Consider the following 18,429-nt stretch of genomic DNA (forward strand, 5'->3'; position numbering starts at 1 on the left):
GACAGATCCTCTATATACTACACTACACAGGAGAGCTGACAGATCCTCTATATACTACACCACACAAGAGAGCTGACAGATCCTCTATATACTACACCACACGGGAGAGCTGACAGATCCTCTACATACTACACCACACGGGAGAGCCGACAGATCCTCTATATACTACACCACACAGGAGAGCTGACAGATCCTCTATATTCTACACCACACGGGAGAGCTGACAGATCCTCTATATACTACACTACACAGGAGAGCTGACAGATCCTCTATATACTAGACCACACAGGAGAGCTGACATCCTCTATATAGTACACCACACAGGAAAACTGACAGATCCTCTGTATACTACGCCACACAGGAGAGCTGACAGATCCTCTATATACTACACCACACAGGAGAACTGATAGATCCTCTATATACTACACCACACAGGAGAGCTGACAGATCCTCTATATACTACACCACACGGGAGTGCCGACAGATCCTCTATATACACCACACAAGAGAGCTGACAGATCCTCTATATACTACACAACATGGGAGAGCTGACAGATCCTCTATATACTACACCTCACAGGAGAGCTGACAGATCCTCTATGTACTATACCACACAGGAGAGCTGTCAGATCCTCTATATATACCACACAAGACAGCTGACAGATCCTCTATATACTACACCACACAGGAGAGCAGACAGACCCTCTATATACTACACCACACAGGAGAGCTGACAGATCCTCTATATACTACACCACACGGGAGAGCTGACGGATCCTCTATATACTACACCACACAGGAGAGCAGACAGATCCTCTATATACTACACCACACAGGAGAGCTGACAGATCCTCTATATACTACACCACATGGGAAAGCTGACAGATCCTCTATATACTACACCACACAGGAGAGCTGACAGATCCTCTATATACTACACCACATGGGAAAGCTGACAGATCCTCTATATACTACACCACACAGGAGAGCTGACAGATCCTGTATATACTACACCACACAGGAGAGCTGACAGATCCTGTATATACTACACCACACAGGAGAGCTGACAGATCCTCTATATACTACACCACACAGGAGAGCTGACACATCCTCTATATACTACACCTCACAGGAGAGCTGACAGATCCTCGATATACGACACCACACAGGAGAGCTGACAGATCCTCTATATACTACACCACACAGGAGAGCTGACAGATCCTCTATATAATACACCACACGGGAGAGCTGACAGATCCTCTATATACTACACCACACGGGAGAGCTGACAGATCCTCTATATACTACACCACACAGGAGAGCTGACAGATCCTCCATATACTACACCACACCACACGGGAGAGCAGACAGATCCTCTATATACTACACCACACGGGAGAGCCGACAGATCCTCTATATACTACACCACACAGGAGAGCTGACAGATCCTCCATATACTACACCACACGGGAGAGCCGACAGATCCTCTATATACTACACCACACGGGAGAGCTGACAGATCCTCTATATACTACACCACACAGGAGAGCTGAAAGATCCTCTATATACTACACCACACGGGAGAGCTGACAGATCCTCTATATACTGCACCACACAGGAGAGTCGACAGATCCTCTATATACTACACCACACAGGAGAGCTGACAGATCCTCTATATACTACACCACACAGGAGAACTGACAGATCCTCTGTATACTACACCACACAGGAGAGCTGACAGATCCTCTATATACTACACCACACAGGAGAGCTGACAGATCCTCTATATACTACACCACACAGGAGAGCTGAAAGATCCTCTATATACTACACCACACAGGATAGATCCTCTATATACTACACCACACAGGAGAGCTGACAGATACTCTATATACTACACCACACAGGAGAGCTGACAGATCATCTATGTACTATACCACACAGGAGAGCTGTCAGATCCTCTATATATACCACACAAGACAGCTGACAGATCCTCTATATACTACACCACACAGGAGAGCAGACAGATCCTCTATATACTACACCACACAGGAGAGCTGACAGATCCTCTATATATACCACACAAGAGAGCTGACATCCTCTATATACTACACCACACAGGAGAGCTGACAGATACTCTATATACTACACCACACAGGAGAGCTGACAGATCCTCTATATACTACACCACACGGGAGAGCTGACAGATCCTCTATATACTACACTATACAGGAGAGCTGACAGATCCTCTATATACTACACCACACAGGAGAGCAGAGAGATCCTCTATATACTACACCACACAGGAGAGCTGACAGATCCTCTATATACTACACCACACAGGAGAGCTGACAGATCCTCTATATAATATACCACACAGGAGAGCTGACAGATCCTCTATATACTACACCACACAGGAGAGCTGACAGATCCTCTATATACTACACCACACAGGATAGATCCTCTATATACTACACCACACAGGAGAGCTGACAGATACTCTATATACTACACCACACAGGAGAGCTAACAGATCCTCTATATACTACACCACACAGGATAGATCCTCTATATACTACACCACACAGGAGAGCTGACAGATCCTCTATATACTACACCACACAGGAGAGCTGACAGATACTCTATAAACTACACCACACAGGAGAACTGACAGATCCTCTATATACTACACCACACAGGAGAGCTGACAGATCCTCTATATACTACACCACACAGGAGAGCTGACAGATCCTCTATATACTACACCACACAGGAGAGCTGACAGATCCTTTATATACTACACTTCACAGTAGAGATGACAGATCCTCTATATACTACATCTCACAGGAGAGCTGTCAGAACCTCTATAAACTACACCACACAGGAGAGCAGACAGATCCCCTATATACTACACCACACAGGAGAGCTGAAAGATCCCCTATATACTACACCACACGGGAGAGCTGACATCCTCTATATACTACACCACACAGGAGAGCTGACAGATCCTCTATATACTACACCACACTGGAGAGCTGACAGATCCTCTATATACTACACCACACGGGAGAGCTGACAGATCCTCTATATACTACACTACACAGGAGAGCTGACAGATCCCCTATATACTACACCACACGGGAGAGCTGACATCCTCTATATACTACACCACACAGGAGAGCTGACAGATCCTCTATATACTACACCACACGGGAGTGCCGACAGATCCTCTATATACACCACACAAGAGAGCTGACAGATCCTCTATATACTACACAACATGGGAGAGCTGACAGATCCTCTATATACTACACCTCACAGGAGAGCTGACAGATCCTCTATGTACTATACCACACAGGAGAGCTGTCAGATCCTCTATATATACCACACAAGACAGCTGACAGATCCTCTATATACTACACCACACAGGAGAGCAGACAGACCCTCTATATACTACACCACACAGGAGAGCTGACAGATCCTCTATATACTACACCACACGGGAGAGCTGACGGATCCTCTATATACTACACCACACAGGAGAGCAGACAGATCCTCTATATACTACACCACACAGGAGAGCTGACAGATCCTCTATATACTACACCACATGGGAAAGCTGACAGATCCTCTATATACTACACCACACAGGAGAGCTGACAGATCCTCTATATACTACACCACATGGGAAAGCTGACAGATCCTCTATATACTACACCACACAGGAGAGCTGACAGATCCTGTATATACTACACCACACAGGAGAGCTGACAGATCCTGTATATACTACACCACACAGGAGAGCTGACAGATCCTCTATATACTACACCACACAGGAGAGCTGACACATCCTCTATATACTACACCTCACAGGAGAGCTGACAGATCCTCGATATACGACACCACACAGGAGAGCTGACAGATCCTCTATATACTACACCACACAGGAGAGCTGACAGATCCTCTATATAATACACCACACGGGAGAGCTGACAGATCCTCTATATACTACACCACACGGGAGAGCTGACAGATCCTCTATATACTACACCACACAGGAGAGCTGACAGATCCTCCATATACTACACCACACCACACGGGAGAGCAGACAGATCCTCTATATACTACACCACACGGGAGAGCCGACAGATCCTCTATATACTACACCACACAGGAGAGCTGACAGATCCTCCATATACTACACCACACGGGAGAGCCGACAGATCCTCTATATACTACACCACACGGGAGAGCTGACAGATCCTCTATATACTACACCACACAGGAGAGCTGACAGATCCTCTATATACTACACCACACAGGAGAGCTGAAAGATCCTCTATATACTACACCACACGGGAGAGCTGACAGATCCTCTATATACTGCACCACACAGGAGAGTCGACAGATCCTCTATATACTACACCACACAGGAGAGCTGACAGATCCTCTATATACTACACCACACAGGAGAACTGACAGATCCTCTGTATACTACACCACACAGGAGAGCTGACAGATCCTCTATATACTACACCACACAGGAGAGCTGACAGATCCTCTATATACTACACCACACAGGAGAGCTGAAAGATCCTCTATATACTACACCACACAGGATAGATCCTCTATATACTACACCACACAGGAGAGCTGACAGATACTCTATATACTACACCACACAGGAGAGCTGACAGATCATCTATGTACTATACCACACAGGAGAGCTGTCAGATCCTCTATATATACCACACAAGACAGCTGACAGATCCTCTATATACTACACCACACAGGAGAGCAGACAGATCCTCTATATACTACACCACACAGGAGAGCTGACAGATCCTCTATATATACCACACAAGAGAGCTGACATCCTCTATATACTACACCACACAGGAGAGCTGACAGATACTCTATATACTACACCACACAGGAGAGCTGACAGATCCTCTATATACTACACCACACGGGAGAGCTGACAGATCCTCTATATACTACACTATACAGGAGAGCTGACAGATCCTCTATATACTACACCACACAGGAGAGCAGAGAGATCCTCTATATACTACACCACACAGGAGAGCTGACAGATCCTCTATATACTACACCACACAGGAGAGCTGACAGATCCTCTATATAATATACCACACAGGAGAGCTGACAGATCCTCTATATACTACACCACACAGGAGAGCTGACAGATCCTCTATATACTACACCACACAGGATAGATCCTCTATATACTACACCACACAGGAGAGCTGACAGATACTCTATATACTACACCACACAGGAGAGCTAACAGATCCTCTATATACTACACCACACAGGATAGATCCTCTATATACTACACCACACAGGAGAGCTGACAGATCCTCTATATACTACACCACACAGGAGAGCTGACAGATACTCTATAAACTACACCACACAGGAGAACTGACAGATCCTCTATATACTACACCACACAGGAGAGCTGACAGATCCTCTATATACTACACCACACAGGAGAGCTGACAGATCCTCTATATACTACACCACACAGGAGAGCTGACAGATCCTTTATATACTACACTACACAGTAGAGATGACAGATCCTCTATATACTACATCTCACAGGAGAGCTGTCAGATCCTCTATAAACTACACCACACAGGAGAGCAGACAGATCCCCTATATACTACACCACACAGGAGAGCTGACAGATCCCCTATATACTACACCACACGGGAGAGCTGACATCCTCTATATACTACACCACACAGGAGAGCTGACAGATCCTCTATATACTACACCACACAGGAGAGCTGACAGATCCTCTATATACTACACCACACGGGAGAGCTGACAGATCCTCTATATACTACACTACACAGGAGAGCTGACAGATCCCCTATATACTACACCACACGGGAGAGCTGACATCCTCTATATACTACACCACACAGGAGAGCTGACAGATCCTCTATATACTACACCACACAGGAGAGCTGACAGATCCTCTATATACTACACCACACGGGAGAGCTGACAGATCCTCTATATACTACACTACACAGGAGAGCTGACAGATCCTCTATATACTACACCACACAGGAGAGCAGAGAGATCCTCTATATACTACACCACACAGGAGAGCTGACAGATCCTCTATATACTACACCACACAGGAAAGCTGACAGATCCTCTATATACTACACTACACAGGAGAGCTGACAGATCCTCAATATGCTACACCACACACGAGAGCTGACAGATCCTCTATATACTACACCACACAGGAGAGCAGAGAGATCCTCTATATACTACACCACACAGGAGAGCTGACAGATCCTCTATATACTACACCACACAGGAAAGCTGACAGATCCTCTATATACTACACTACACAGGAGAGCTGACAGATCCTCAATATACTACACCACACACGAGAGCTGACAGATCCTCTATATACTACACCACACAGGAGAGCTGACAGATCCTCTATATACTACACCACACAGGAGAGATGACAGATCCTCTATATACTACATCACACAGGAGAGCTGACAGATCCTCTATATTCTACACCACACAGGAGAGCTGACAGATCCTCTATATACTACACTACACAGGAGAGCTGACAGATCCTCAATATACTACACCACACAGGAGAGCTGACAGATCCTCTATATACTACACCACACAGGAGAGCTGACAGATCCTCTATATACTACACCACACAGGAGAGCTGACAGATCCTCTATATATATATACTACACCACACAGGAGAGCTGACAGATCCTCAATATACTACACCACACAGGAGAGCTGACAGATCCTCTATATACTACACCACACAGGAGAGCTGACAGATCCTCTATATACTACACTACACAGGAGAGCTGACAGATCCTCTATATACTACACCACACAGGAGAGCTGACAGATCCTCTATATACTACACTACACAGGAGAGCTGACAGATCCTCTATAAACTACACCACACAGGAGAGCTGAGAGATCCCCTATATACTACACCACACGGGAGAGCTGACAGATCCTCTATAAACTACACCACACAAGAGAGCAGACAGATCCTCTATATACTACACCACACAGGAGAGCTGACAGATCCTCTATATACTACACCACACAGGAGAGCTGACAGATCCTCTATATACTACACCTCACAGGAGAGCTGACAGATCCTCTATATACTACACCACACGGGAGAGCTGACAGATCCTCTATATACTACACCACACGAGAGAGCTGACAGATCCTCTATATACTACACCACACGGGAGAGCTGACAGATCCTCTATATACTATACTACACAGGAGAGCTGACAGATCCTCTATATACTACACCTCACAGGAGAGCTGACAGATCCTCTATGTACTACACCACACAGGAGAGCTGTCAGATCCTCTATATATACCACAGAAGAGAGCTGACAGATCCTCTATATACTACACCACACAGGAGAGCAGACAGATCCTCTATATATTACACCACACAGGAGAGCTGACAGATCCTCTATATACTACACCACACGGGAGAGCTGACAGATCCTCTATATACTACACCACACGGGAGAGCTGACAGATCCTGTATATACTACACCACACAGGAGAGCTGACAGATCCTCTATATACTACACCACACAGGAGAGCTGACAGATCCTCTATATACTACACCTCATAGGAGAGCTGACAGATCCTCTATATATTACACCACACAGGAGAGCTGACAGATCCTCTACATACTACACCACACAGGAGAGCTGACAGATCCTCTATATACTACACCTCACAAGAGAGCTGACAGATCCTCTATATACTACACCACGCACGAGAGCTGACAGATCCTCTATATACTACACCACACACGAGAGCTGACAGATCCTCTATATACTACACCACACAGGAGAGCTGACAGATCCTCTATATACTACACCACACAGGAGAGCTGACAGATCCTCTATATACTACACCACACAGGAGAGCTGACAGATCCTCTATATACTACACCACACAGGAGAGCTGACAGATCCTCTATATACTACACCACACAGGAGAGCTGACAGATCCTCTATATTCTACACCACACGGGAGAGCTGACAGATCCTCTATATACTACACTACACAGGAGAGCTGACAGATCCTCTATATACTAGACCACACAGGAGAGCTGACATCCTCTATATAGTACACCACACAGGAGAACTGACAGATCCTCTGTATACTACACCACACAGGAGAGCTGACAGATCCTCTATATACTACACTACACAGGAGAACTGACAGATCCTCTATATACTACACCACACAGGAGAGCTGACAGATCCTCTATATACTACACCACACGGGAGAGCCGACAGATCCTCTATATACACCACACAAGAGAGCTGACAGATCCTCTATACACTACACAACACGGGAGAGCAGACAGATCCTCTATATACTACACCACACAGGAGAGCTGACAGATCCTCTATACACTACACAACACGGGAGAGCAGACAGATCCTCTATATACTACACCACACAGGAGAGCTGACAGATCCTCTATATACTACACCTCACAGGAGAGCTGACAGATCCTCTATGTACTATACCACACAGGAGAGCTGTCAGATCCTCTATATATACCACACAAGACAGCTGACAGATCCTCTATATACTACATCACACAGGAGAGCAGACAGATCCTCTATATACTACACCACACAGGAGAGCTGACAGATCCTCTATATACTACACCACACGGGAGAGCTGACAGATCCTCTATATACTACACCACACAGGAGAGCAGAGAGATCCTCTATATACTACACCACACAGGAGAGCTGACAGATCCTCTATATACTACACCACACAGGAGAGCTGACAGATCCTCTATATACTACACCACACAGGAGAGATGACAGATCCTCTATATACTACATCACACAGGAGAGCTGACAGATCCTCTATATTCTACACCACACAGGAGAGCTGACAGATCCTCTATATACTACACTACACAGGAGAGCTGACAGATCCTCAATATACTACACCACACAGGAGAGCTGACAGATCCTCTATATACTACACCACACAGGAGAGCTGACAGATCCTCTATATATATATACTACACCACACAGGAGAGCTGACAGATCCTCAATATACTACACCACACAGGAGAGCTGACAGATCCTCTATATACTACACCACACAGGAGAGCTGACAGATCCTCTATATACTACACTACACAGGAGAGCTGACAGATCCTCTATATACTACACCACACAGGAGAGCTGACAGATCCTCTATATACTACACTACACAGGAGAGCTGACAGATCCTCTATATACTACACCACACAGGAGAGCTGAGAGATCCCCTATATACTACACCACACGGGAGAGCTGACAGATCCTCTATAAACTACACCACACAAGAGAGCAGACAGATCCTCTATATACTACACCACACAGGAGAGCTGACAGATCCTCTATACACTACACTACACAGGAGAGCTGACATATCCTCTATATACTACACCTCACAGGAGAGCTGACAGATCCTCTATATACTACACCATACATGAGAGCCGACAGATCCTCTATATACTACACCACACGGGAGAGCTAACAGATCCTCTATATACTACACTACACAGGAGAGCTGAAAGATCCTCTATATACTACACCACACGGGAGAGCTGACAGATCCTCTATATACTGCACCACACAGGAGAGTCGACAGATCCTCTATATACTACACCACACAGGAGAGCTGACAGATCCTCTATATACTACACCACACAGGAGAACTGACAGATCCTCTGTATACTACACCACACAGGAGAGCTGACAGATCCTCTATATACTACACCACACAGGAGAGCTGAAAGATCCTCTATATACTACACCACACAGGATAGATCCTCTATATACTACACCACACAGGAGAGCTGACAGATCCTCTATATACACCACACAAGAGAGCTGACAGATCCTCTATAAACTACACCACACAAGAGAGCAGACAGATCCTCTATATACTACACCACACAGGAGAGCTGACAGATCCTCTATGTACTACACCACACAGGAGAGCTGAGAGATCCTCTATATACTACACCACACAGGAGAGGAGACAGATCCTCTATATACTACACCACACGGGAGAGCTGACAGATCCTCTATATACTACACTACACAGGAGAGCTGACATATCCTCTATATACTACACCTCACAGGAGAGCTGACAGATCCTCTATATACTACACCACACATGAGAGCTGACAGATCCTCTATATACTACACCTCACAGGAGAGCTGACAGATCCTCTATATACTACACCACACGGGAGAGCTGACAGATCCTCTATATACTACACCACACAGGAGAGCTGACAGATCCTCTATATACTACACCACACAGGAGAGCTGACAGATCCTCTATATACACCACACAAGAGAGCTGACAGATCCTCAATATACTACACCACACAGGAGAGCTGACAGATCCTCTATATACTACACCACACAGGAGAGCTGACAGATCCTCTATATACTACACCACACAGGAGAGCTAACAGATCCTCTATATACTACACCACACAGGAGAGCTGTCAGATCCTCTATATATACCACACAAGAGAGGTGACAGATCCTCTATATACTACACCTCACAGGAGAGCAGACAGATCCTCTATATACTACACCACACAGGAGAGCTGACAGATTCTATATATACTACACCACACGGGAGAGCTGACAGATCCTCTATATACTACACCACACGGGAGAGCTGACAGATCCTGTATATACTACACCACACAGGAGAGCTGACAGTTCCTCTATATACTACACCACACAGGAGAGCTGACAGATCCTCTATATACTACACCTCACAGGAGAGCTGACAGATCCTCTATATACTACACCACACGGGAGAGCTGACAGATCCTCTATATACTACACCACACGAGAGAGCTGACAGATCCTCTATATACTACACCACACGGGAGAGCTGACAGATCCTCTATATACTATACTACACAGGAGAGCTGACAGATCCTCTATATACTACACCTCACAGGAGAGCTGACAGATCCTCTATGTACTACACCACACAGGAGAGCTGTCAGATCCTCTATATATACCACACAAGAGAGCTGACAGATCCTCTATATACTACACCACACAGGAGAGCAGACAGATCCTCTATATATTACACCACACAGGAGAGCTGACAGATCCTCTATATACTACACCACACGGGAGAGCTGACAGATCCTCTATATACTACACCACACGGGAGAGCTGACAGATCCTGTATATACTACACCACACAGGAGAGCTGACAGATCCTCTATATACTACACCACACAGGAGAGCTGACAGATCCTCTATATACTACACCTCACAGGAGAGCTGACAGATCCTCTATATACTACACCACACAGGAGAGCTGACAGATCCTCTACATACTACACCACACAGGAGAGCTGACAGATCCTCTATATACTACACCTCACAAGAGAGCTGACAGATCCTCTATATACTACACCACACACGAGAGCTGACAGATCCTCTATATACTACACCACACAGGAGAGCTGACAGATCCTCTATATACTACACCACACAGGAGAGCTGACAGATCCTCTATATACTACACCACACAAGAGAGCTGACAGATCCTCTATATACTACACCACACGGGAGAGCTGACAGATCCTCTACATACTACACCACACGGGAGAGCCGACAGATCCTCTATATGCTACACCACACAGGAGAGCTGACAGATCCTCTATATACTACACCACACAGGAGAGCTGACAGATCCTCTATATACTACACCACACAGGAGAGCCTACAGATCCTCTATATACTACACCACATAGGAGAGCTGACAGATCCTCTATATACTACACCACACGGGAGAGCCGACAGATCCTCTATATACTATACCACACGGGAGAGCCGACAGATCCTCTATATACTACACCACACGGGAGAGCAGACAGATCCTCTATATACTACACCACACAGGAGAGCTGACAGATCCTCTATATACTACACCACACGAGAGAGCTGACAGATCTTCTATATACTACACCACACAGGAGAGCTGACAGATCCTCTATATACTACACCACACAGGAGAGCTGACAGATCCTCTATATACTACACCACACAGGAGAGCTGACAGATCCTCTATATACTACACCACACAGGAGAGCTGACAGATCCTCTATATACTACACCACACAGGAGAGCTGACATCCTCTATATACTACACCACACGGGAGAGCCGACAGATCCTCCATATACTACACCACACTGGAGAGCTGACAGATCCTCTATATACTACACCACACAGGAGAGCTGACAGATCCTCCATATACTACACCACACTGGAGAGCTGACAGATCCTCTATATACTACACCACACAGGAGAGCTGACAGATCCTCTATATACTACACCACACAGGAGAGCTGACAGATCCTCTATATACTACACCACACAGGAGAGCTGACAGATCCTCTATATTCTACACCACACGGGAGAGCTGACAGATCCTCTATATACTACACCACACAGGAGAGCTGACAGATCCTCTATATACTAGACCACACAGGAGAGCTGACATCCTCTATATAGTACACCACACAGGAGAACTGACAGATCCTCTGTATACTACACCACACAGGAGAGCTGACAGATCCTCTATATACTACACCACACAGGAGAACTGACAGATCCTCTATATACTACACCACACAGGAGAGCTGACAGATCCTCTATATACTACACCACACGGGAGAGCCGACAGATCCTCTATATACACCACACAAGAGAGCTGACAGATCCTCTATACACTACACAACACGGGAGAGCAGACAGATCCTCTATATACTACACCACACAGGAGAGCTGACAGATCCTCTATACACTACACAACACGGGAGAGCAGACAGATCCTCTATATACTACACCACACAGGAGAGCTGACAGATCCTCTATATACTACACCTCACAGGAGAGCTGACAGATCCTCTATGTACTATACCACACAGGAGAGCTGTCAGATCCTCTATATATACCACACAAGACAGCTGACAGATCCTCTATATACTACATCACACAGGAGAGCAGACAGATCCTCTATATACTACACCACACAGGAGAGCTGACAGATCCTCTATATACTACACCACACGGGAGAGCTGACAGATCCTCTATATACTACACCACACAGGAGAGCAGAGAGATCCTCTATATACTACACCACACAGGAGAGCTGACAGATCCTCTATATACTATACCACACAGGAGAGCCGACAGATCCTCTATATACTACACCTCACAGGAGAGCTGACAGATCCTCTATATACTACACCACATAATAGAGCTGACAGATCCTGTATACACTACACGACACAGGAGAGCTGACAGATCCTCTATATACTACACCACACAGGAGAGCTGACAGATCCTCTATATACTACACCACACAGGAGAGCTGACAGATCCCCTATATACTACACCACATAATAGATCTGACAGATCCTGTATATACTACACCACACAGGAGAGCTGACAGATCCTCTATATACTACACCACACAGGAGAGCTGACAGATCCTCTATATACTACACCTCACAGGAGAGCTGACAGATCCTCTATATACGACACCACACAGGAGAGCTGACAGATCCTCTATATACTACACCACACAGGAGAGCTGACAGATCCTCTATATACTACACCACACGGGAGAGCTGACAGATCCTCTATATACTACACCACACGGGAGAGCTGACAGATCCTCTATATACTACACCACACAGGAGAGCTGACAGATCCTTTATATACTACACCACACCACACGGGAGAGCTGACAGATCCTCTATATACTACACCACACGGGAGAGCCGACAGATCCTCTATATACTACACCACACAGGAGAGCTGACAGATCCTCCATATACTACACCACACGGGAGAGCCGACAGATCCTCTATATACTACACCAAACGGGAGAGCTAACAGATCCTCTATATACTACACCACACAGGAGAGCTGAAAGATCCTCTATATACTACACCACACGGGAGAGCTGACAGATCCTCTATATACTGCACCACACAGGAGAGTCGACAGATCCTCTATATACTACACCACACAGGAGAGCTGACAGATCCTCTATATACTACACCACACAGGAGAACTGACAGATCCTCTGTATACTACACCACACAGGAGAGCTGACAGATCCTCTATATACTACACAACACAGGAGAGCTGAAAGATCCTCTATATACTACACCACACAGGATAGATCCTCTATATACTACACCACACAGGAGAGCTGATAGATCCTCTATATACTACACCACACAGGAGAGCTGACAGATCATCTATATACTACACCACACAGGAGAGCTGACAGATCCTCTATATACTACACCACACAGGAGAGCTGATAGATCCTCTATATAATATACCACACAGGAGAGCTGACAGATCCTCTATATACTACACCACACAGGAGAGCTGACAGATCCTCTATATACTACACCGCACAGGATAGATCATCTATATACTACACCACACAGGAGAGCTGACAGATCCTCTATATACTACACCACACAGGAGAGCTGACAGATCCTCTATATACTACACCACACAGGAGAGCTGACAGATCCTCTATATACTACACCACACAGGAGAGCTGACAGATCCTCTATATACTACACCACACAGGAGAGCTGACAGATCCTCTATATACTACACCACACAGGAGAGCTGACAGATCCTCTATATACTACACCACACAGGAGAACTGACAGATCCTCTGTATACTACACCACACAGGAGAGCTGACAGATCCTCTATATACTACACCACACAGGAGAGCTGACAGATCCTCTATATACTACACCACACGGGAGAGCCGACAGATCCTCTATATACTACACCACACAGGAGAGCTGAAAGATCCTCTATATACTACACCACACGGGAGAGCTGACAGATCCTCTATATACTACACCACACAGGAGAGCTGAGAGATCCTCTATATACTACACCACACGGGAGAGCTGACAGATCCTCTATATACTGCACCAAACAGGAGAGCTGACAGATCCTCTATATACTACACCACACAGGAGAGCTGACAGATCCTTTATATACTACACCACACAGGAGAACTGACAGATCCTCTGTATACTACACCACACAGGAGAGCTGACAGATCCTCTATATACTACACCACACAGGAGAGCTGACAGATCCTCTATATACTACACCACACGGGAGAGCTGACAGATCCTCTATATAATATACCACACGGGAGAGCCGACAGATCCTCTATATACTACACCAAACGGGAGAGCTAACAGATCCTCTATATACTACACCACACAGGAGAGCTGAAAGATCCTCTATATACTACACCACACGGGAGAGCTGACAGATCCTCTATATATTGCACCACACAGGAGAGTCGACAGATCCTCTATATACTACACCACACAGGAGAGCTGACAGATCCTCTATATACTACACCACACAGGAGAGCTGACAGATCCTTTATATACTACACCACACCACACCACACGGGAGAGCTGACAGATCCTCTATATACTACACCACACGGGAGAGCCGACAGATCCTCTATATACTACACCACACAGGAGAGCTGACAGATCCTCCATATACTACACCACACGGGAGAGCCGACAGATCCTCTATATACTACACCAAACGGGAGAGCTAACAGATCCTCTATATACTACACCACACAGGAGAGCTGAAAGATCCTCTATATACTACACCACACGGGAGAGCTGACAGATCCTCTATATACTGCACCACACAGGAGAGTCGACAGATCCTCTATATACTACACCACACAGGAGAGCTGAAAGATCCTCTATATACTACACCACACAGGAGAGCTGACAGATCCTCTATATACTGCACCACACAGGAGAGTCGACAGATCCTCTATATACTACACCACACAGGAGAGCTGACAGATCCTCTATATACTACACCACACAGGAGAACTGACAGATCCTCTGTATACTACACCACACAGGAGAGCTGACAGATCCTCTATATACTACACAACACAGGAGAGCTGAAAGATCCTCTATATACTACACCACACAGGATAGATCCTCTATATACTACACCACACAGGAGAGCTGATAGATCCTCTATATACTACACCACACAGGAGAGCTGACAGATCATCTATATACTACACCACACAGGAGAGCTGACAGATCCTCTATATACTACACCACACAGGAGAGCTGATAGATCCTCTATATAATATACCACACAGGAGAGCTGACAGATCCTCTATATACTACACCACACAGGAGAGCTGACAGATCCTCTATATACTACACCGCACAGGATAGATCATCTATATACTACACCACACAGGAGAGCTGACAGATCCTCTATATACTACACCACACAGGAGAGCTGACAGATCCTCTATATACTACACCACACAGGAGAGCTGACAGATCCTCTATATACTACACCACACAGGAGAGCTGACAGATCCTCTATATACTACACCACACAGGAGAGCTGACAGATCCTCTATATACTACACCACACAGGAGAGCTGACAGATCCTCTATATACTACACCACACGGGAGAACTGACAGATCCTCTGTATACTACACCACACAGGAGAGCTGACAGATCCTCTATATACTACACCACACAGGAGAGCTGACAGATCCTCTATATACTACACCACACGGGAGAGCTGACAGATCCTCTATATAATATACCACACGGGAGAGCCGACAGATCCTCTATATACTACACCACACAGGAGAGCTGAAAGATCCTCTATATACTACACCACACGGGAGAGCTGACAGATCCTCTATATACTACACCACACAGGAGAGCTGAGAGATCCTCTATATACTACACCACACGGGAGAGCTGACAGATCCTCTATATACTGCACCAAACTGGAGAGCTGACAGATCCTGTATATACTACACCACACAGGAGAGCTGACAGATCCTTTATATACTACACCACACAGGAGAACTGACAGATCCTCTGTATACTACACCACACAGGAGAGCTGACAGATCCTCTATATACTACACCACACAGGAGAGCTGACAGATCCTCTATATACTACACCACACGGGAGAGCTGACAGATCCTCTATATAATATACCACACGGGAGAGCCGACAGATCCTCTATATACTACACCACACAGGAGAGCTGAAAGATCCTCTATATACTACACCACACAGGATAGATCCTCTATATACTACACCACACAGGAGAGCTGACAGATCCTCTATATACTACACCACACAGGAGAGCTGACAGATCCTCTATATACTACACCACACGGGAGAGCTGACAGATCCTCTATATACTACACCACACGGGAGAGCTGACAGATCCTCTATATACTGCACCACACAGGAGAGCTGACAGATCCTCTATATACTACACCACACGGGAGAGCTGACAGATCCTCTATATACTGCACCACACAGGAGAGCTGACAGATCCTCTATATACTACACCACACAGGAGAGCTGACAGATCCTCTATATACTACACCACACAGGAGAGCTGACAGATCCTCTATATACTACACCACACAGGAGAGCTAACAGATCCTCTATATACTACACCACACAGGAGAACTGACAGATCCTCTATATACTACACCACACAGGAGAGCTGACAGATCCTCTATATACTACACCACACAGGAGAGCAGACAGATCCTCTATATACTACACCACACAGGAGAGCTGACAGATCCTCTATATACTACACCACATGGGAGAGCTGACAGATCCTCTATATAATATACCACACGGGAGAGCCGACAGATCCTCTATATACTACACCACACAGGATAGATCCTCTATATACTACACCACACAGGAGAGCTGACAGATCCTCTATATACTACACCACACAGGAGAGCTGACAGATCCTCTATATACTACACCACACGGGAGAGCTGACAGATCCTCTATATACTACACCACACGGGAGAGCTGACAGATCCTCTATATACTGCACCACACAGGAGAGCTGACAGATCCTCTATATACTACACCACACGGGAGAGCTGACAGATCCTCTATATACTGCACCACACAGGAGAGCTGACAGATCCTCTATATACTACACCACACAGGAGAGCAGTAATGTAAGTCCAGTGTGTGTAGTAAAATACTTACCGGTGGCCATATTCCACTGCAATGAAGACAGAAGCAACGACACAGCGGCAGAAGACGGTGACTGCTGCGTATTTTATTGCACACAGGGAAGCTTTCTGTTGGGGGCGACACATTGTTTTTATTAGTACGATTTTGGGATAGAGGTAATGTTTTCATCATTTGTTAT

General features: G+C 45.7%; 2 protein-coding genes across 2 annotated transcripts in view; both read right to left on the reverse strand.

Moving 5' to 3' along the window:
- LOC138663356 (gastrula zinc finger protein XlCGF7.1-like) overlaps positions 1-18,429 on the reverse strand; it is a 100,357-nt gene that overhangs the window by 68,805 nt on the left and 13,123 nt on the right. The gene's annotated exons all lie outside the window — the stretch shown is intronic.
- Positions 1-18,429, reverse strand: part of LOC138663357 (zinc finger protein 777-like) — a 49,172-nt gene that overhangs the window by 25,349 nt on the left and 5,394 nt on the right. Inside the window, exon 4 of the mRNA XM_069749536.1 lies at positions 18,264-18,358. Coding sequence (XP_069605637.1) covers positions 18,264-18,358 — 95 coding nt within the window. The remainder of the gene's footprint in view (positions 1-18,263; positions 18,359-18,429) is intronic.

This window comes from Ranitomeya imitator, chromosome 2 (assembly GCF_032444005.1).
Source record: "Ranitomeya imitator isolate aRanImi1 chromosome 2, aRanImi1.pri, whole genome shotgun sequence".
Classification (NCBI taxonomy): Eukaryota; Metazoa; Chordata; class Amphibia; order Anura; family Dendrobatidae; genus Ranitomeya; species Ranitomeya imitator.